This window comes from Podarcis muralis, chromosome 1 (genome assembly GCF_964188315.1).
Source record: "Podarcis muralis chromosome 1, rPodMur119.hap1.1, whole genome shotgun sequence".
In the NCBI taxonomy this organism is placed as follows: domain Eukaryota; kingdom Metazoa; phylum Chordata; class Lepidosauria; order Squamata; family Lacertidae; genus Podarcis; species Podarcis muralis.
In genome coordinates, this window is record NC_135655.1 from 49,923,872 (window position 1) to 49,945,404 (window position 21,533).

General features: G+C 45.8%; 2 protein-coding genes across 5 annotated transcripts in view; one reads left to right on the forward strand and one right to left on the reverse strand.

The window, feature by feature from the left end:
• The window catches only part of NR1H3 (nuclear receptor subfamily 1 group H member 3), a 34,148-nt gene extending 30,322 nt beyond the window's left edge, over positions 1–3,826 (reverse strand). For 2 of the 3 annotated variants that reach the window (XM_077928504.1, XM_077928510.1), the window contains exon 1: positions 3,531–3,824. The gene's annotated coding sequence lies outside the window, so the exon portion shown is untranslated. Of the gene's footprint in view, positions 1–3,530 lie in introns of all 3 variants that reach the window. The other variant, XM_077928518.1, reaches the window with a different exon arrangement.
• A 3,700-nt stretch (positions 3,827–7,526) lies between these two features.
• ACP2 (acid phosphatase 2, lysosomal) lies at positions 7,527–21,060 on the forward strand. Of its 2 annotated transcripts, XM_028726455.2 has the most exons (11): positions 7,527–7,754; positions 8,349–8,444; positions 8,995–9,081; positions 12,443–12,595; positions 12,928–13,026; positions 13,117–13,206; positions 15,167–15,299; positions 15,398–15,486; positions 15,982–16,088; positions 16,647–16,822; positions 16,919–21,060. In XM_028726455.2, the coding sequence occupies exons 1-11, from the start codon at positions 7,542–7,544 to the stop codon at positions 17,053–17,055; spliced, it is 1,380 nt and encodes a 459-aa protein (XP_028582288.2). In that variant the 5' UTR covers positions 7,527–7,541; the 3' UTR covers positions 17,056–21,060. The 2 variants fall into 2 exon arrangements, with proteins under 2 accessions (XP_028582288.2, XP_077784689.1); XM_077928563.1 differs by lacking the exon at positions 8,995–9,081 and having other exon boundaries at positions 7,575–7,754.
• Positions 21,061–21,533: the final 473 nt, after the last annotated feature.

Sequence of the window (21,533 nt, forward strand, 5' to 3'; positions counted from 1 at the left end):
CCCAACACACGGATCTACTAAATGGAAGGGAGAACTAACTTAGGAAGGGCTGGATCAGACCAAAGGTCCATCAGGTCCAGGGTTCTAGCAGTGGTCAGCCTGATGCTGAGAAGCAGACAAGTGTGGTATGAAAGCAAAATCCCTTTCCCACTGTTTGTCACCAAATGAGGGTATTAAAAAAAAAAATAGCCAGCTGAAACACAATCAAAATACAGGTTAAACAAAGAGCTGGAGATAAAACAAAATGTCTGTTTAAATGAAAAGGGGGTTGCCTGCTGGTGGAAGGCCACTAACAAGATAAATAGATAAGTGACACTTCCTTGGTAAGGAGTTCCAAAGTCTGGCTACAGCCCCTGAGGAGGCTTTTCTCAAATTCCCATCAAATGCACGTCAGATAACCTAGTTTATGGGAGGAAACTAATTGCATACTGGAAAATTAGGTTTGCGCAACTAAAGTTGATTTAAAGTGCTCTGGTGCAACAAATCTACTTTAAGAACAACAACAGACTTTTGCAGTCAGTAAAATGAGTGGGAAATGCAAAGATGGGGAAATGCACTAAAAAAGTGTAGGATTAATGGGAAGACATTTAATCACTCTGCAAGCAACTCAAAATGAATGCAGGATGAATATTCATTGTCATAAAATCTTCTCACAAACAAATCAGAATGAATGCTCAATGAAGACCAGACATCGTCTAACATCAGTTTGTCTGGTGCAAGAATATCAGGATGGATTGTGGGCACCACAATTTAAGAAGGCTATTAACAAGCTGAAACGTGTGCAGAGGGTGACCAAGATGATCAGATGTCTGGAAATCTAGCCTTATGAAGAACGGTTGAGGGAGCTGCGTATTTTTGGCCTGAGAGGAGATATAAGAGCCATCTACAAATATCTAAAGTGCAGTCACATGGAGGATGGAGCAAGCTTGCTTTCTCCTGCTCCAGATGCTAGGACCCAAACCAGTGGCTTCAAGTTACAAGGAAGGAGGTGGTGGACTCTCCTTCAATGGAGGATTTAAAGCAGAGGTTGGATGGCCATCTGTCATGTATGATCTAGTTGAGATTCCTGCATTGTAGGGGGTTGGACTAGATTACCCTTCGGATCCCTTCCAACTCTACAATTCTATGTTACTCTGGGTGCTGAATAAACAGGTGGTTTTATGGAGCTCCAAGTGTCTGGGTTCATTCAGAGCACTGCTGCTTGTTCCACAGCTTGGTCAACTAGAGTCAGCTACCATAATGTACATGGAATTGATTTTGGTACACAACATATGCCAAACAAAGGTTGGTCACCACTTAATGTAAGAAGAGAACCCTGCTGGATCAGACCAAAGGTCCAGAATACCCTGCATCCCACAGTGGTCTACAAAATGTCTCTGGGAAACCCTGAAACAAGTTACTGTTATTTGCTTTTTTCCAGAAAAGTGAAACTCAAAATGACTTACAAAAGTGAGTTATAAAACATGGATTGAAAATAACCTAGAGTGGTGTGTGTGTGTGTGTGTGTGTGTGTGTGTGTGTGATCCAGGTGAATAACAATGTTTTTACCAGGCCCGTAAAAACAGATAGTGATGGGGCTAGGCATACCTCCCTGAGGAAAGCATTCCATAAATGAGGAGCCACCACTGAAAAGTCCCATCCTCATGTTGTCACCCTTTTTACCTCCCACAGAAAAGAGCATGCAGGATCCAAATCGCTTCATGTGGGGAGAGGCAGTCCTTGAGGTATTGGGGTCCTGAGGCTATATAGGTCAAAACCACCACTTTCACTTGATCACAGAAACTGATTGGTAGCCAATACAGTTTTGACAAGATTTTGCTCAGATTGTCTTCCCCTGGTGAGCAACTTGACCACTGAATTCTGCACCAGCTGCCATTTCTGAACTGTCTTCAAAGGCAGCCCCACATATAACTCATTGCAGTAATCTAACCCAGAGGTTACCAGGGCACAGACAACAAACGTTAGGGCTATGCCTGTCCAGTAGCCTTCCCCTACTGTTGCCCCCCACTGATATTCTAAGAAATACTGCCTCTGAAGATGAAAGTTCCTTTTAGCCATTATGGCTACTAGCCATTGTCCCCTATTTAAGCCTCTCAAATACAAAGACCAGGCCTCCAGCTAGCATCCACACATTGATAGCTGGTTAATATCTGCATCTTACAATCTTCCATATTTAACCTTGCCTCTCCGCTTAAATATTAATTTCTTCTCTGACATTTCTTGGTGAGTAAAGTGCAACACAATTCCAACTCCAGGGAGATAGACAGATAAGGCCACCTACTGAGATCACGACTGAGCAAAGAGTTCACGGCTGGTTTCCTAGGCTGAAGCAGAAGCCGTGTGGTTCTATTTCCAGCCTTGCAAATGGTGGTGCATGTTTTGGTGGGTCCTGGGCAAAACACCATCATCAATCATTTGTGTCCTCTTTTCCTGATGGGGCTTTTCACACCAACCTCCTAAAAGCTCATATAGACAAGAAGCTGACCGCACAAAGGCATATCTCTCCAAGTCTTGTGAGCTCCCTAGTGAAAGGAGTGTCAAAGTTTTTAAACTGCAAATAGTGATGACTACTATATACTGTATAGGAAAATAGAAATCTGCCTGATGCTGAGACTGAACTACTGATCCATCTAGCTCAGTACTGTCAATATGCTGACTAGCAGCAACTCTCCAGGGTTTCAGAAAGCGAGTCTCTCCCAGCCCTATGCCAGGACCTTCTGGATGCAAAGCAGCTGTTCTACCTGTGCACTATGGCCCTTCTACAAGAAGACAAATGCACCTGCACACTGTATGCCATGCCCCTTTCATTGACCGAAAGCCACAAGGGAACAGACATCTTCCTGCACATGTCATGTGATAAGATGTTGCTGAAGAAGTGTTTTCTCTCCAACACCCAATGTTCACCCTTCTTTCTCTCCCACCTGGGCCTGAATGAGTGAAAATTTACTCAGAAGCCCCACTGTGTTAAAAAAAGGTTTACTCCCAAGTAAGTGAATGTCTTTCCAACTGCAGTGTAAATCGTATAGCAACTCAAAGGCATGTGTTTTGTACAATCACTAGTGCTAGCGTTCCATCCCTAAATGTCTTGGAAAGCGGAGAAATTACACTCCTTTTAGCCAATCTCCCTCCCTTTTTTTAAATATACATCCAAAAATGGGGGATCCGAATGTGCGCATTCATTTATCTCTTTTAAGCCATTTTTGAAAATGTTTCTTTCCGCAAATCGGACAAGTAAAGCAGTTCTTTACTTGTGCTTCCGTAACACTGCAATCAAACAGCAATCCGGGGGAAGAAAAGCACCAAGCGCCCTCTTTATCGCCACGCATCTAGACGCATGTGTGTACGCTGCCCGAGCGCCAACAGGTGGTTTGACGCCGGTAGCTCGAGTTTGGCGCCGCCACGAAGGGGAGCGCAGAGCAGCGGCGGGACGCGGCGGCCGAAGCCCCTCGGTGGGTGAAAATGCGCTCTCTCCAGCGGGCGCCACCAAACTCCCCGGTTGCCCAGGGCGATCGCGTAAAGAAAGAAGTTACCCGCGTCAGCAACAGCAGCTCCAGGCGCGCCGGCAGCCCCGGAAGCGGAGGCGACAGGGCAACCAGAAGCCCCCCTCTCGGGAGAAAGAGGGGCAGGTCGGGAGCAGGCAGCGAGCTCCGGCCCCCCGGGAAGGCCCACGGCAACCGGGCGAGGGAGCGATCAGACAGCGCCGAGCGCGCGAAGCTCAACGGCGCGCTGTTGACTTCGGGCTGGCGAGAGCCGCTCCGCGCGAGTTGCAGTGATGTAATGTCAGCAAGAGCAGCAGCAGCAGCCTCCGAGTCACATGCCTGAACTTTCCCCAACTCCACCCCCTGGTGTTCCTTTCGCCCCCTCCGATTTCTACATCCTGGCGGCGTGGTGTGCATGAGAACCCAAAACACAAGGGAAGAAGCCCCTCCTTCTGCACGCCGAATGCTTTGCTTGCGAGGATCATTTGTTCGTTCCACCTTTTTATACCGCCCTTCGTCAGAAACATACCGGGGCGGTGTACAGAAGTTGTAACATAGGCATGATTATTTATGGACTTTTTTTTTAAGGGATCCTGCGCAACCCAAAGCCTTGCTACATTCCCCACAGGGTCTGCCTCTTAAAAAAAGTAGTATCACAGTCTGAAATCGTTTGGAGCCTGTTTGGGATCGACATAGCACCCCTTGTCCCAAGCTTCGCTGGGAGGTCAGCGGACTATTCCACACCAATCCACCAGCCAGCTAAGCCGGCGTGTTTACGGATAAAGGCAGCTGGCAGCCTTTGCTGTCAGTGGCTGGAGGGCCCAGCGGACGAAATGCCACCCTGTACTTAAAGGAATAGGGATATGGCTGCTCTCCAGATGCTGTTGCCTGCAGCTCCTCCACCATTGACCATGCCGGCTGGAGCTGGTGGGAGATGCAGTCCAACAACCTCTGGAAGGCTGCAGGTTTGCTGCTCGGTGCTCTTCCTCGACTGGCAATGTATAGCAGGTTGCAAATAGCAGCGCACGCAAGGCAAGCATAGGAACATAGAGAGCTGCCTTATTCTGAGTCGGAACATTGGGAGCCCTTAGCCAGGGCCAGCCCACCCATGAGGCAAGGTAAGGCAACCGCCTCAGGTCTACAGGGGTGGCAGATCCTGCCTCCTAGGAATTCATGTGGCCCTTCAGATACTGTTGTCCTCCAACTCCCATCAGCCCCAGCCAGCATGTCCAATTGTCAGGATGATGGGAGCTGTAGTCTAGCAACACATGGAGGGCCTCAGATTCCCTATCCCTGCATTAAACCACACTGTCACTTATTTTAAATCACTTTATCTAAAACACCAAAGGGTGTGTGTAAGTGTGAGTGTGAAGGAATTCCCCCACGCTCTCCCTAAATGGCAACCCCCTGGAGAAGTATAGGAACGCAGGCAGAAAGATGTCCAAAGATGCTTCTGACCATCCATTTGCCCCAAAGCAGGATTCTCTAAATGTCACCTTCCACCTCTCAAGAGATCTGCAGACTTTTGAAAAGAGACATTCAGCTCTTGGACCTGTTGGTCTTTGCTCTGGCTACATGATGATCCAGACAGCCCTCATCAGAGCATGGCTATGCTGAATAATACAATTAGACTTTTCAGAATTGTTGCCTTCCCCTTCTGCTTCACTCATACCAAGGATAAATGAGGAAAAGGCAACATGAGTGTGGCTGCAAAATTAAAACTATTTTGAAACATTACTGTTGACATATTAGGTGAGGAGAACCAACATTGCTTCAGGCTGGAATTCCATCCCTGTATACCTGGACGTATGTCCTACTGAACTCAACTGGGCTCACTTCTGAGTAGGCCTGCCTCAGATTGCACTATTATTAACAACAACACTGCTGTGTGGTCCTCCTCTCACAACATGCTGCTTCAATCTTCATTGGATGTTCTCTCTGGGGAAAGATTTTGTCATGGGGCAATTCCCAGAGGCGTAGTAGCCGTGTTAGCATCTCACAGCAAAAACAACAGCCTTGTGGCACCTTAAGAAGTGCATTGTGGCAATATGGCTTTAGATTTCATGGACTACAGTCCATTTCATCAGATACTTTAGATACTTGAAGCATTATCCTGAGTTGGGGAGGGGGGATTGTAAACACTCAAGGTCAAGGTTCTCATGTTAATGTACAAAGCCCATAATAACTTGGGTCCAGGATATCTGAAGGGCTGCCTGATCCCTGTTATCACTGTCATATCTATCATTGACATCTCTGGAGGAGTCTCTCTAATGGTGGTCCTTGCAGGGTTCAGATGCATGGCTTGTAACTACCAGAAGCCATGCATTCGGTATGGTGGGACCTATCCTGTGGAACTTCTTCCTGAGTGACATTAGACAGGCCCCCTTCTTGCTAGACTTCAGGTGCTTAACAAGGACTTTCATGTTTCATCAGGCATTTTAAGGTAGCTTTCTGTCTGTAGGATGGATTTTACTTGTCTGTATTCTGTGTACAGCTCTTTTTAAACATTTGATGTACACCACTTAGAAATTATTCATATCAAATGGTTTATAAATACTGTACCAGAATATCTATATCTATGTACCGTTTGCACATTGCTTGTCACAGTGAAGTCATTAGTTTTACAAAAATTACCTATAAATGAAGGGGCTCTTCCTTCACATCACTTGGGGTGCTTAGGGCTCTGGGAAATGAATTGAAGTTGCACTCTCATTTTCCACCAGCAGGGGCTGGGAAAGACAGCTCGATTCCCACCTTTCAGTGGTGGCAACAGGAGCTCCAGCGAAGCAGGAGCAATAGTATGCAGCAGCCTTTGTCAACCTGGTGCCCTCCATATTTTCTGGGATCTGTGGATAAAGGGCGGAATACTACTACTAATAATACTAATACTACCAATAATAATGTTTTGGATGACAACTCTCATCACTCAGTATGGCTGTGTTGACTGGAGCTGATGGGAGGCAGTCAATTTTTCAAGGATTATCTTGTTTTAATAGTATTTTATATTTTATTGTATTAGTGTATATTGTTGTACACTGCCTTGCAAGATGGTATATAAATACACAGACACAAACATACATATAAATAAGCAATTTCACACTTGAGTGTTTTAGGAACTCCTGGCATGGGTGTTGCCAGGATTTTTGTTAGAGGGGTAAGGACTTTTTTGGGGGGTAGAAGTGACACGATTGGTCAGTTATTAAGTATTTCTATGGTTTTCCTTGATCTGGGGGGGCAGCTGTCCCCCCACCCCCTTTTGCTACCCCCATGACTGCTGGCTGGATTCCATCTAGATCTCGTGATTTGTTAATTTTTCATTTGTTGCTAAAGCCTTCAACGGCTCACGTCACCACTGTTGCATCAATTATGAATACTCGCTGCCCTACACCTTCTGGAGTGCAGACGATCACAAATAATCCATCCAGCTTTTCTGCAATCTCCTTAACCTTTTTAAGCACACCTTTAAATTTCCCTTCTCGTATTGTCCCACTGCCTCCCTAGCTGGCTTCTGCTTCTGGTGTATTAAATGTGTGTGTTTTTTTTAATTAATTGATCTCACTGTTATAAGCAACATGTTCCTCGAATTCTGTTTTTAAACACCCCCCCCCCATTGCCTCGTTTCGCGTGGGCGTGTGCATGGGTTTGTGTCAACATCTGTTCCCGTTTGGGCAAGACTTTCATTGTCTTGCTTTTAACAACTTCCTTGCCTCTGCTGTTTACCACGCCGGCATCTTCGTGCACTCGGTGGCACCTTTCCCGATCTGCTGTATACTGTACAGTACTTTATTGTTATTATTGTTGCTGTTATTTTGCATACCCTTTGTGATCGTTGCAGGAAAACAGTTTCCGCGACCTCTCCAGGGACTTCCACTCCCTCTAGTGGCTCTTCAAAAATAACAGTAAAACACCCAGCCATTTCGCGATTGTCCCATTTCTAAGCAAAATCTCCCTCGGGGAGGGAACCCCCCCCCCGCTTAGTCAAGAGGTCACAAAGTTCAAGGGAATTTCTCAAGAGCCAATAGGCGAGATGGGCACCGGCAGCTTCGGTAGCTGATACTGAGCATGCTCGGGGGAGGTGGAGCATGCTCACTCCCTCTTTCCAAGGTACGGATGCCGAGCGAGGGAGCCTCGGCGCGGATAGGGAGCAAAGCCATGGAGGGTGGAAGGAAGCGGCGGAGCTGGCGAAGCGCCTCTTTCCCGCTGCTGCTGCTGAGTCTCGCCCTTGAGCTCGTCCTGCCGGTCGCCCAGGCTCGGAGCCTCCGCTTTGTTACCTTGGTGAGCAGCAGGAAAGGGAGGCAAGAAAAGAAAGAAAGGGATTAAGGGGGGGCGATCTTTTTTTTGGGGGGGGTGCCACGTGACACAAGGCTTCCCAAGCCCCAAATGGCCAGCAAGGAAAGGGAGGAAAATCTCGATCGGCCCTTTTTAAAACAACACCACACCCATGAAATTCGTGTTGAAAACAAGTGGCTTTTCTTCGCTGCAGGTTGCGCTTTGCAATCGAAGCAGAGATCGCGATTTCTCCGTTAAGAAAATAATCGAAAATTGCAAGGGTTTGGGTTTAATAATCATCATCATCCTCGCCCTAAGTGTTGGTATAGCAGGAGCCAGGGAGGACCCAAGAAGATCAGGGTGCTTGGTCCCCCCCCCCGCGCGCCACGTTGTTTCCTTGCTGCGTATCTCCCAGCCCCTTCGGCTATCTTGAGAGCCGGCAGCAGGGCTTGACAGCAACCTCGCCTCGCTTCAGGGTTGGGGTGGAGCAAGAGTCCTAGTTATCTCTGGCCCCAGGCACAATGCATGGGAATTGGGCAAACAGGAGAGGTAGAGGACGCCAGCACCTGCTGGCTAACGGTGAACTATTTTGGTTTTCAGTTATACCGCCATGGAGACCGCTCTCCTGTGAAGGCATACCCCAGAGATCCCTATCAGGAAAGCGCCTGGCCTCAGGGATTTGGGCAACTTTCTCAGGTGGGTATCTCAGAAAAAGCGACCTGTGGGAAACTTTGAACCCCAAGGAAACACATTTCCCAAGAGGAGAATGCAGAACTATTTTCTTTGAAGATGAAATTGTGTCAAAACATGGCATGTTGTTATTTGTGGTGGTGGTGGGGTAATTCTCCATGCAGCTCCAGTCTGAGGTTTCCTCTTTTGCCACTGCTGCTGCTGCTTTTCCTCTTGGGAGCTATTTTTAGTTCCGCTTTCCTTTTCTCTTTCCTACCCCAGGGAAATGACAGTCCCTTTTAAAATCAGATGAAGCAATAACTTTATGTAAAAGACAACAGTTTCCCCTGTTGTTTTTATAAAAGCAAATTATGTATAGCTTAACAACCTGCAAAACATGTTGCGGGGGGAGCGGGGGGCTGTGTCATTCATTTCAGAACAGATTTTGGTTAACATTTCCTGTGTCAGCAGTGGTCAAGCTGTAACTCTATTTGTTCTCATTTTCGTTGGTGTGTGGTTGTGCAAGCAAGCACAAAAACCTGCTTTGCTGTTAATTTGTTGCTGTTGATACGCGTAGGAAGGAATGCAGCAGCAGTGGGACCTTGGTCGAGCGCTTCGAGGGCGTTATGATGGATTCCTCAATTCCTCATACAATAGACAAGAGGTTAGTGCATTGTCGCAAATTGCTAGAGGTATCATGACCATGCAGTGTCCTCTTTGCCCTCCCTGTATTAAAATCTCTTTCCTCTCTCTTTCTAAATAAGCGGCTGAGGAAAATAATGGAACAACATGAAAGCCTGTTCTTTCAAATGGCATCTTCCGTGTAAACAGTTTGTCAAATCCCTGCTTGGCTTAAAATAGTAAAGGAACAATAAACAATTGCTGACCAGGGCAGTGATGTAAAGGAAAGTCAAAGGAATAAGATGGCATCTGAGATGGACTGAACTTTGTTTGGTCAAACAGGCCACTCAAGACAAAGGGAATCACACAGGACACAATAAGAGACTGGGGTACTTGATAAGAGTATAGATCAGATGATTTTCTCCTGTTCTCATGCCAGTGGATGGACCTGTTTGAGTGTGTTTGTTGAAAAATCTCTTGAGAACTGTCAGGAATTCTCTGGTGAGTTGGCCTGTAGTTTTCCACTGCCTTTTTCTCAGCGATGAAAGCAGATAATGGAAGGCATGGCCCATGAACCAAATTCAGTTAAATACAACAGTAAGAACATCTCCCAAACCCTGTGATGCACTTCAGCTGTCAAGCAGGAATTTATGACGTCTGGCTTGCCTTGCCACATGCACAAAAACCTGCCCAACTGGATTGTCAACCACCTTCTGGGTGTTTTCATTTAACTTTGTCTCAGTGCCACTCAGTAAACAGTTTTAAATGTGCATAAAGGACAATGTGAAATGAAGCAATAGGCCTATTTTATTCCTGTTAGGAACATTGTTTTTATTTATTTATTTCTACATTTATATCCCACCTTTTCCTCCAAGGAGCTCCAGGTGGCATACACAGTTCTCCTTCCCCGTTTTATCTTCACAACAGCCCTGTGAGGTAGGCTAGGCTTAGGGACAGCAACTCGCCCCAGATCACCCAGGGAGCTGTCTGGCCGAGTGGGGATTTGAATCCTGGTCTCTCAGGTCCTAGTCTGGCAGTCCTAACTGTGGCACCGCTGGTGTGGTGTTATAGCATAGCATGACTCTTCTACAGCAGCAGCATACATTAGACAAAAGTGTTCTTCCTATGCAACAGCTTCTTGTAGGCCCTCAAATTTTCCAGTGAAAGCTACAATTTAAATGATGATGAAAGCTCTTCAGGAACATTTTTATTAGCCTCTGTGCCCATTCTGTTAGAGCTCAACCTAGGAAGGTAACAGCACTGCTGCTTTGGGGATTTCTTCCTGTGTCAGTTTTCAAGCTAAGTGCTGCTTCATGAGATGGGCCCTGCAGTTCCACCATGGTCAACTGTGGGCTCTCTTTTGTGTAACACCTCCAGGAGATTTGCATGCCTTGAAACACAGTTCTAGAAACTGTGATTGGCTGAGGCTTCCAGAAGTCTGCTTAGCACACCTAAAGAGCTCCACTAATGCTCTTTAGGTGTGTCCAAAACGCAATCAATTCTTGTTGCAAGTGGGGTAATTGCTCTTTGGCTGCAATGTGTGAAGTGGCAACGAGACAGAGAACTGAAAGCCATCTCAACTCAGCCTGGCCACAGATCATCCCCCATATTATCCGCCTGCTGGCCCAGCCCAGGATGAATTCAGAGCAGGAGCCCTGCTTCTGTTGCCTTCGCTGCTCATGCCTTCTAAGGTGATGCCCTGCCAATCTGGGTATGCTGCATGTAACTTGCACATATTGCAGAGAGGATGTTTTCAAGCCCCACATCTTTGTCCTCTTGCCTGAATTAGAGTCATTGCTGACTTAGTGGCTGCACCTGGAAATACAGCAGTAGCGGCAACTGAAGAAGGTGTCAGAGGGAAAGTTGCAGAGGGTTTTCTCTTGTGACATGTAGCTTGGGCTTGCTCTGGAGCAATTTGCTCTCCAGACATCTATTGTTTCTTGGTGAAACAGCATGGTCAAGTGACTTCTATGGGGCTTGAAGGCAAGAGTCCTGGCTCTTGTACATGGGAGTAGGATTGAACACCTGTTGAGGCCTGAAAATTGTACATTGTTTTAAATTTGACTGTAAGTTGCTTTGGGTTGCCTTGGGCAAGATAAAGCAACCAACAAATGTAAATGAATGAATGAATGAACCTGCACCCCATTTCATATGCCTAGTAGAGTGGATATATGAACAAGCAGCACTTTTCTAGTTGCTTCTGAACTTCCTGGGAAAGCCTGTGTCGCACCCGGTCTGATTCAGCCCATTCCTCTCAGAGCTGGAGACTAAATCTAACCCAGACACCTCTCAGCTTCCACTATCTGTTGCTTATCCGCAGGTAGCTCAGCTTGCTATCTTTTTGGAAGACTAATGAAAGAAGCCTAATATACTGTGTGCTGACAGTTGTCTTTTTAAAAGTCTGCACCAAGCCCACTGAACTCATTTGAGAGCAGACCAAAATATGTGAAGTAAAGGTTCGCATTCTGAAATGCTTCAGGGAATAACAACATCAGGTGCCTGTTGAAAAGAAAGACTAGTTAAAGAAACAGGGATAAATTAAGGGATTGGGAATTATCTCAAAGGGTGCTTATTTCCACACTGTTTGATTACATTATGTGTTCTTAAGTCCTAGGCTATGACATACACTCCCTTCTTAGAACTCAATTTGTTTATTTGCATAAGTGAAGATTCAAGTGGAATATCCTGTTTGGAGGGAGCCGATTTATTTTGCCCTGCAGGTTTTGTGCTGTTATAGACACACTCCTGTTAGTGACTTGCCCACCAGGGACATTGAAGCATTAAATTCCTTGTGGAGAATGATACATAGAGGTACATCTGTAGGGCTCTAAGATAGGGGTTACAGACAACATATCTGATTTCCACAGACAACATATGCAGGCTTCTTCAGTCTGTGCCAGTTCCCCTCCATTCCATATGTCCTTTAGATAATTAGGGGACCACTATATGATCTGTCCTTGTAGTTAGCCTAGAACAACACTTTGCATTTTCAAGGCACGATACAACAGCACTCAACTCAGCATTCATCGTGGGTGGCCTGTAGCCTTGGAAAGTGACACACACATAACTCAAGGCTAGAACATCTGTGTTTTGGATTTGTGAAGCTCCATTGCCATTTCTGTAGCTTCCCTAACCACAGCTATGCTTGATTTTCTAGTTCATCTGCTGCTTCTACTTTACTTTCCCTCCCAAGCTCCCATTCTATTTCCTTGCTTTCTATAGCAGCTCAGATATTCAGAATAGCAACGCGTATCAAATTGTTCTTTGATCAGACTCTGTTGGGACCTGTTTATGGCCGGCTTCCTCACTATGTCTCTTGTTAAGAGCATGTCTAAATCAGATCAGCACTGCAGCAGAACCATGAACATAAATGACCTTCTGTATTTGATTCTATACTCTGGCAGATCTACATACGCAGCACAGATTTTGATCGGACCCTGATGAGTGCCGAGGCCAATCTGGCAGGACTGTACCCTCCCGAAGGGTGGCAAGTGTTCAACCCCAATATTTCTTGGCAGCCGATTCCTGTCCACACAGTACCTGATTCAGCAGAGCATGTAAGTCACTTTCAGACCTAAGTACCAGTAGACTGGACCTTCTTGCATAAAAAAACTTCTCTCTCTCTCTCTTCAATTGTTTTCATTTACCCTGAATGCTACCATTCCACTTCTTCATCCTGACTCCTTGGTGATTCCCCTCTTTTGGAGCAAGTTGCATTTCTCAGGCCCCGTTTCACCTGTCTGGAGGCAGGCAGGCAGCCTCTCTTAGAAGTATCACTTTGCTTTCAGCAATTAGCCAATTAACAAGTTAACAGTTAGCATTGCTTGTAAAGATGGATTCACGGTCAAATGATCCTCTTAGTGAACATCTCTGTTTTGCCTCTGTCCAGCTCCTGAAGTTTCCATTATCTCCCTGTCCCCGTTACGAACAGCTGCAAAATGAGACCCGGCAGACAGCAGAGTATGTGAATAAGACCATCCAGTACATGGTATGTCAAGTTTGATGTACTTCTCTATCTCTTTATACAATGGTGGTGGCATGGAGAGATGGAAGAGCTGACTGTCCTTTGCTCTTGCAGGGATTTCTGGAGATGGTGGCAAACAAGACGGGAATTCAGGATGTCTCCCTCGAGTCGGTCTGGAGTGTATATGACACACTCTTCTGTGAGGTGAGCTGTCCATCTGTAGTCATTAGTCATTTGCCCTACAACCCATTTAGTATCAGAAGCTGTCTGTGCTCTTGGCTCTAGAACCCAGGCTCAGGGGCCAAATGTGGCCCTCAAGGCCTTTTCGGCAGCCCTTGGCAACATGAGACACCCCACCCAGCAGCCCTTGCACTGCCGGATGAGGAGGTGTGAGGGCTCTGACAGGGTCCTGGAGTCTTCCTGTCTTCTTCCCAAAGCCTAGTTAGTACTTTCCTAGCTTTCGGGACGAGTTGGGAGGGCTCTGGGACCTTGCCAGAGCCTTGTGCCTCCTTCCCAAAGTCTGGTGCCTTGGTTAGCCGGCAGTATGAGGACTGGGTGTGGGTGTGGGTGTGTGTCAAATCTGGCCTCGCTTCTCCCCCCCACCAACGGGTGCAACAAAGTCGTGTGTGGCCCACAGGTTCCATGCTAAACTACTCTTGTGACCCACTTGGTATGAAAAGTTGGACCGCCCTACTCTAGGCCACATTCTCTCTCCTCAGCTACACCTCTTGCTACCCCTAGCTCTGCACCTTCCTTGAGTGTTTTTGCTTGCTTGGAGGATGCAGAGCAAGCTCTGTGTGTGTGTGTGTGTGTGTGTGTGTGTGTGTGTGTATGGTCTCTGTGTGGCTGTAACATAGCCAGCTGCACAAAAGAAAGAGTCGCATCTGTTGTTCCACCCACTTCTTGCCTTTGTCCTCACCCACCACTGACATGTGACCACCCAAACAAATTAACAAACAGCATCTCCCCCACCCCACCCCCATGTTTTTAAAAACTGGGAGGGGGCAAAAGGCCTTAGTGGGCACCAAGGGAGGTGCCCACTACACTAGGGGCTCCATTTCTGGCAGGCCCTTCCACATGGCCCTAATTATGGTCTAGGGATGCAGGTGGCACTGTGGTCTAAACCACTGAGCCTCTTGGGCTTGCCGATCAGAAGGTTGGCGGTTGGAATCTGCACAACGGGGTGAGCTTGTGTTGCTCTGTCCCAGCTCCTGCCAACCCAGCAGTTCAAAAGCATACCAGTGCAAGTAGATAAATAGGTACCTCTGTGGTGGGAAGCTAAATGGCATTTCCGTGTGCTCTGACTTCTGTCACGGTGTCCCGTCGCGCCAGAAGTGGTTTAGTCATGCTGGCCACATGACCTGGAAAACTGTCTGTGGACAAACGCTGGCTCCCTCAGCCTGAAAGCGAGATGAGCGCCACATCCCATAGTCACCTTTGACTGGACTTAACCGTCCAGGAGTACTTTACCTTTACTTAATTGTCCTCTAATAGGAAAACTGCATTGAGAAGTGAGATGATCGCAAGAGAACAGAGCAGATTTGAAACTTCCTTCCGACACAATTTCTGTTCACAGAAATTCTTTTCTGTGGGAGAGGCTTATCCTGTCTACTTTAGAGTCAGCCACAGTTGTGCGAAGAACATTCCCTTGTCAAGTTGAGAAACAGGTGTTAGTGCAACGTTAAAATTTGCATAATCAGTTTTTACTTAAAAGTGCGAGCATCACAGTCAGACACGTTAGACCTGAAACTCCATGCAATAATGAATATTGTGTCACTTGGATAAGTAGATGAATCTGCTTATTGTGAAGGAAAGCTTGGGAGTTTACAAAATGAAGGCTACCGGAGGCTGTTAGGAAAGCACAGTTCCTTCCTCTGCATCCCAACCCTTATGCACACCAAAGATTTGAAAGCAAAGTATTTTGTCTTCATGAATTCTGATCATAATGACTGTTGAGTTTTGATCCAAACAGCATTGCTTTACAAATGCATCTGTGGTCCTGGGTTGAGGCATTTAAGTTCAGAGGGCAAAAATTTGCCTTAGACCATAGGGCAAGCTCATTCCAGACCAGCTGCCATAACTCGGGGGGGGGGGGGGCTTTCATTCTTGTTTGCCTAGTTTGTATCTCTGAGTGGCCTCTCTCTCTCTTGCAACATCTTTCCAGAAAACACACAAAAAACATCTTCCCGATTGGGTAACTCTCAATGTGATGACTCAGCTGAAGCAGCTGAAAGATTTCAGCTTCGAATTCCTCTTTGGGATCCACAAACGGGTGGAAAAAGCTCGTTTGCAGGGTGGTAAGTGAAAGAACATGGAAGGCAGGTTGGGAAGGAGTGGAGGAGCATTCATTCACTGGTCAAGAACTAGGTTCTGATAGTTTGTTCTGTTTCTGCAGGGGTCCTTCTGTCTCAAATAAGGAAAAACCTTACTCTTGCTGCAAATGCCTCCACACCTCGCCACTTCAAAATGCTAATGTACTCAGCAGTAAGTTTGTTTCTGGGAGCTGTGCTTGCTTTCTCCTTATTACCATCTTGTGAACAAAAAAAAAAAAAAAAACAGCTGTAGCTTCCAGCAGTGTTTCTCCTGCTCTGTGAAAGGAATAAGCAAATTAGCACTTCTGTCTCTTTGCAGCAACTACGGATGCTACAAAAAAACCCCAGATGCTCTCACAAGCAACAGAGAACTTTGTCACTTAGCCTCTCCTTGTAGCGCAGTTCCCAACGTTCCGCTTAGTTTATTTATTTACTTACTAAATGTGTTAGTCACTTTATGTTGTCCAGGGCAACCCAAAGCAACTTACAACCAAACAGGGTATTGAAATAGGTGCCAGCCTTTTTTCCATGGTCCTGGAGGCCCTTTCTTATTCTTCCTGCCAGCACCTTGGGAATCTCTGCCAATCTGCCTTCTTCTGAAATGTGGTTTTAAGTCCCTTTCCATATGCACAAAGGAGATGTTCACATTTTTCTTCCTCTTTCTCAGCATGACACCACCCTTGTGGCACTGCAGATGGCTCTGGATGTTTACAGCGGGAGGCAACCACCATATGCCTCGTGTCATATATTTGAGCTGTATCAGGAGGATGATGGGTGAGGGCTTCATGAAGCATATCAATCAAAGGAAATGGTATTCAGAGGCAATAATCTACCAGCCTGCTGTACCTTAACTTTTGTCCACATGTTCACAGGAGATGAAATGAGGTAAAAGTAAGACTTGCAGTCTTAAGATGAAGATCCCCTGTGCTGATGGAGTTACCAGTGTATTAGTAAAGCCTTACGTCTGATATGACTGTGATAGAATTACAAGCAGGAATATCAACAGTACTTTTATGCATCTTTGAATTTAAGAACACCCGACAAAGCACATATAGTATATTCCTGTTAACAGTCCTGTTGGTAACCCAAGGTACCACTGTACTTTTATGAGTTATTTGCAAGTAACATCCAGTCTAATTTTTAGTTTTTGCCCCTTGCTCAAAAACAAGGAGGGACAACCCAGCATTTGTTAATTTCTAGCATTCCTCATGCATCTTAGGGTGGAAGGGGGTTGTACGATGATTCAGGGCTTGATTCCAGTAGAAAACATGATATGAAGACGAGGGCAAATCATCAGAATCTCAGTTTCTCTCTTCTCTGTTTTGCTCCTAGTAACTTTTCAGTGGAGATGTTCTTTCGGAATGAGAGTGGGAAGGAGCCTTACCCAGTGCAGCTGCCTGGCTGCGCACAACGTTGTCCCCTGCTGAATTTCCTGCAACTCACCGAGCCTGTTATTCCACAGGACTGGAAACAAGAATGTCAGATAGCAAGCACCATAAAAGACACAGGTGAGTGGAGGCTGTTCCAGTAGATAAGCCAAAGGAGGACTGAAGTGATTTCAAGTGCCATAAGCAATTTTTTTTCCCCCATTTCACCCTCTGCAGAACTTATTGTGGTTTTGGCTGTCTGTGGATCCATCCTCTTCCTGCTTATTATCCTGCTCCTGACAGTACTCTTCCGTTCCAAGTCCAAGCCTCCCGGCTACCGGCACGTTTCCAATGAAGGAGAGGAACAGCCTTGACATTTGCTCCAGCCCCTCCTGAGGCAGCAGGAGAGAACGGTGCTGACTCTAGAGACAAGAGGGGCTTCTTTCAGTGACTAAGGGTCTTCTTCATTTGTCCTGATTGCTGCTTCTAAGCCAAAAGGCCCAGACTCTGCGGTGGAGCTGTTGTGACTATCGGATGCAGTCGACCTGCCAAGCAAATAATACAGTCATGAACTAGGAGTGAAATGCAAGCATGATTTGGGGGTGCTATTTGCCAGAACGTGACTGGTTCTATTAAGGACCCAGTCTTGCTTCTCTTGAACCCAATATGCTGAAGTCTCTGCTACTGGTGCAGAATGGGCAGCCTTCCCAACTGAAACCTGCTGCTCCTCAGAAAGCCTTCCTTCCACCTGGCAGTTGTTACTTGAACCTCCCTGAACTGTGGGAAAGGGGCCTGGTGCTATAACTGCCTTCTCCAGCTGAGTTATTAACTGGGAATCAAACCACTGCCTCTCTGTCTTACGTACTTGGCTCTTAGCCACTGGGTCCATACAGAAGGATAAGGTTGGAGCTGGACCCAATCTTATATAACAGAGGAAAAAATGACTTTCTCAAAAGCAGCCTTCTTCCCATTTGTCACTGACTACAGAAATTCAGTAAGTGGAACGCAGTACACTTCCTCTGTCTCCCCGCTATTTTCAGCCTCAACGTATTCTTACAAAGCAGTGCAGTCCTGTGTTTAATGGGAAGTGAACTAGTGGAATTTAGAAGTGCTTATTAGCAAAGGCCTGGCTAGAATCATTCTTTAAATGCCCTGTATCATGCACAATACTCTGGACCAGCAGAGATTCAAAGAAAATCTGCTGTTTTAAAAACAAAGGTAAGTCTCTGAGGCAGAAAAAGTAGCTAAGTACGTTGCCCTATAGAAAGAATCTTTGTGTATCAAGTGTAGCATGAGAATTTCACAGTAAGGATCTGCAGCTTTTGTGGAAATTCCTCCTATCATGCCACACTTTATATATGACAGCATACATATTCTTTCTAATACATCTTCAAACACTTTCTCATCATGCATGTTATATCTGACATGCAAAGAACACAAAAATAAGCATCTCTGCTGTTCTAAAAACACAAAGAAATTAGGAACACTCACAGCTGCACACAAATGTCTTGGGTACAAACAAGAAGACAAAAAGCAAGCCCAGACCCAGTCTTGAACAGAAGTGCTTCTGAACATATACAGAATGTGTTTCCTTCATGCTTGAAAAACTACAGCTTACCTGCTCTCTACATACACTAAGGAATAAGTGTCCAGGCATGATTGCAAACACAGGCATGAGTTCCCCAGCATACTTTGCAATCAAATAACATAGTCCTCCTCTCCAAAAAACTGAACACACACTTTGCTTTTCTCTCCTCCCCGCTGCTTCCCATCCCCTTTCAGACATAGCTGCTCAAAACAAGAAACAAGTGTTCTCTCTGCACATTTCTCTGTCCTGCTCCCATAGGCAAGAAAGCCTCATTCCTTCGTCTTCACCCAGGGCTCAGTCCAGGAAATCTGAGGCCAAATCCAGAAAACTGTCTTTCATTTCCCTCCTTAAAAGTAGCCCATGCTGGTTTTTCTCCCCACCTTTCCCAAGGACAGCAACTGAATTCTTCAGAAAAGAATCAGAGGCTTGAAAAGAACAAGAGGTGCCTAATAAGAACTTCACTTGTTTGGTCTTTTCCCTTGGATGCAGAGAGGAAGCCAGGATTTTTAAATATGGGAGCTGGATAAGAAAACAGCTCTGCTAAGTGGGAAGAGTTAGTTACTGGGAGAACAGCAATCAGTATTTAAAATGGCCAGTGCTGCTTCTTTTTTTAATGAAAAAAAGTGCCAGTACTCACCATGAAGTTCTTACAGTAAGTGCCACACTTTTAACATTTGGAGGAGGGGGGAGGTGCCGGCACTGCATATCCTTGAGTACCCCTGGAAAAAACCACTGGAAATAACAGACATATCTAAGCATGGGATTGTGGGGAGCTGGCAGTCCTAATCTTTCCCCCAGAAAGATGTGCTGCTCATTCTGTGGCTTCAGCACATGCATTAAAATAAACACAGAGTATTCCTGTTCCTCACTACATTACCCATCTTCCTAGTAATCATATTTATTGATGCTCCCATTGCAACTAGCGCTATGTAAGAACCACCCTCCTAGGTAAGGCCAAAGTTTCATGACAGTGGCCAGCCAGGTGCCTATGGGAAGCCTACAAGCAGGACCTGAGTGCAACAGCACTCTCCACACTTGTGATTCCCAACAACTACTTTCAGAGACATACTGCCTCCAACAACGGAGGTGGAACATAGTCCCCATGAATTCGTCTTTCAAAGTCATCCAAAGCCACTTTCTGCACTGCAGCTTCTCCTTGTTGATAAGAGACCTGAAGAATTCTGGGTTGACAAAGTCCATTGTATTATTGCAGAGAAGCTGGTAAAGTGTGAGCTGGATGAGTTAATTGGTTAGGGGGATTTGTAGCACTGGCAGAGGAAGGGGGGTGCCTGGGTGTCATCCCTGGGGGCGGGTGACATCACCGCCCCACCCCCCTGGGATGCTCACCGTGGGCAGCGCCCCCCTGGGATGCTTGCCCCACCCCACGAGTGCACAGCATGTGTGCCGCTCCAGGTGCTGGAGCAACTAGCTCCGCCTCTGATTGACTAACCAAACCCAAAAAGTGCTCACTAATGGTTCCTCGTCATCCTGGATAAAAGTGACGAGTGGGGTGCTGCAAGGTTCTGTCCTGAGCCCGTTGTTATTCAATGTCTTTATAAACTTGGATAAAGGCAGGGCTGTTTTTCAACTGGAACTCGCCAGAATTCAATTCCAGTACCTCTCAGGTGGGTGCCATTGCCATTATAAGAAAAGAAGGGAGGCATTCATGGTGAGTTCTGGCACCTTTTTCCAGAAAAATAGCACTATATAAAGGTATTGAGCATATGCTCGTCAAATTTGCAGATGACCACAGAAGACAGAATCAGAATTCAATATGACCTTAACAAATTGGAGAACTGAGTCAAAGCTAAGAAAATTAATTTCAATAGGGACCAAGGTAAGGTTCTGCACTTAGGCAGGAATAACCAACTGGCTTGCCAGTAGAAAGTGAACTCAGGGTCTTAGTGGACCACAAGATTAAGGTGAGTCAACAGTGTGATGCAGCAGTAAGAAAAGCTAATGCTATTCTACGCTGCATCAACAGAAGTATATTGCCCAGATCAAGGGAAATAATATTCTGCCTTAGTCGTACCACACCTGGAGTGCTGTGTCCAGTTCTGGGCACTACAATTTAAGAAGGATATTGACAAGCAGCAACATATGCAGAGAAAGGTGACCAAGATGACCAAGGGATGAGAGGAGATAGGATAGCCATCTTCAAATATCTAAAGGGCTGTCACATGGAATATGGAAGTCTTGTTCTCTCCTGCTCCAGAGTGTAGGACCAGAACCAATGGATTCAAGTTACAAGAAAGAAGATTCCAGCTAAACAACCAGAACTTTCTGACAGCAAGAGCTGTTCAGCAGTGGAACCAACTTGCTCAGAAGGTGGTTCGCACCCCTTCCTTGGAGGTTGTTAAGCAGATGTTGAATGGTCATCTATTATGGATGCTTTGGTTGAGATTCCTGCATTACAGGGGGTTGGATAAGATGACCCTCAGAGTCCCTTCCAACTCTACAATTTTATGATTCTATGAACCTGCATATATTAATTTTTCCAGTTGCTGATCACCCAACTGCATGGCATGGCTCCTGCAGGGCAGGATGCAAACACAGAGCCAAATGAAGTCCAGCACAATTGGTTGATTACTATTACATGTATTTCCTGCAAGCCAGGTAAAAAATTAAGAGGGGCAAAATTTAAAGTTGTCTGCTTTGGTACAAACTGAGGGCATAAAAAGTTTCTGTGATTTATTGTTTGAGTCTCTGATTGTTGTCTTTGTAATTCACTTGGATAATTTTCTTAGCCTCCCCCTCCCCCCCCAATTAAAAACCAAGTGGAGAAAATCAAGACTGGACTCTTGTTCTTTCTTCCTCTGAGCAGGTTTTAGAGCTGGACCAAAAGGGGGGGGTGCAATTGCAAAATACATCTTTTTGCATCATGGATCCTAGTGAGAAAACTCCCCCCCCCCCCCACGGGAAAACCTGCCTTTATGAAAGTTGTCTGTAGGTATTACACTTTATTTTACTGTTTCTGTATGTAAATTGAAATATTTATAGGAGTGAGTTTATAGGGTTCCACCTACTCTGTACATTTATATCTGGTGTGCAGTTGGAACATCTTGAAACTGCTTCTTTTTAAGGAATCAAACTTGAACATATGGAAGTAGAAGCAGGGGAGGAGATTACGAGGTGAGTTGAGCAGATTTTCAACCAAGTTTGCAAAGATGGGGCTCCTGAACCTTTTTCTTCCTACTATGGTTATTATTCTTTGATTCCTGACCAATAACACTTTAAATTGTCCACAATGAAACCTGGCTTGAG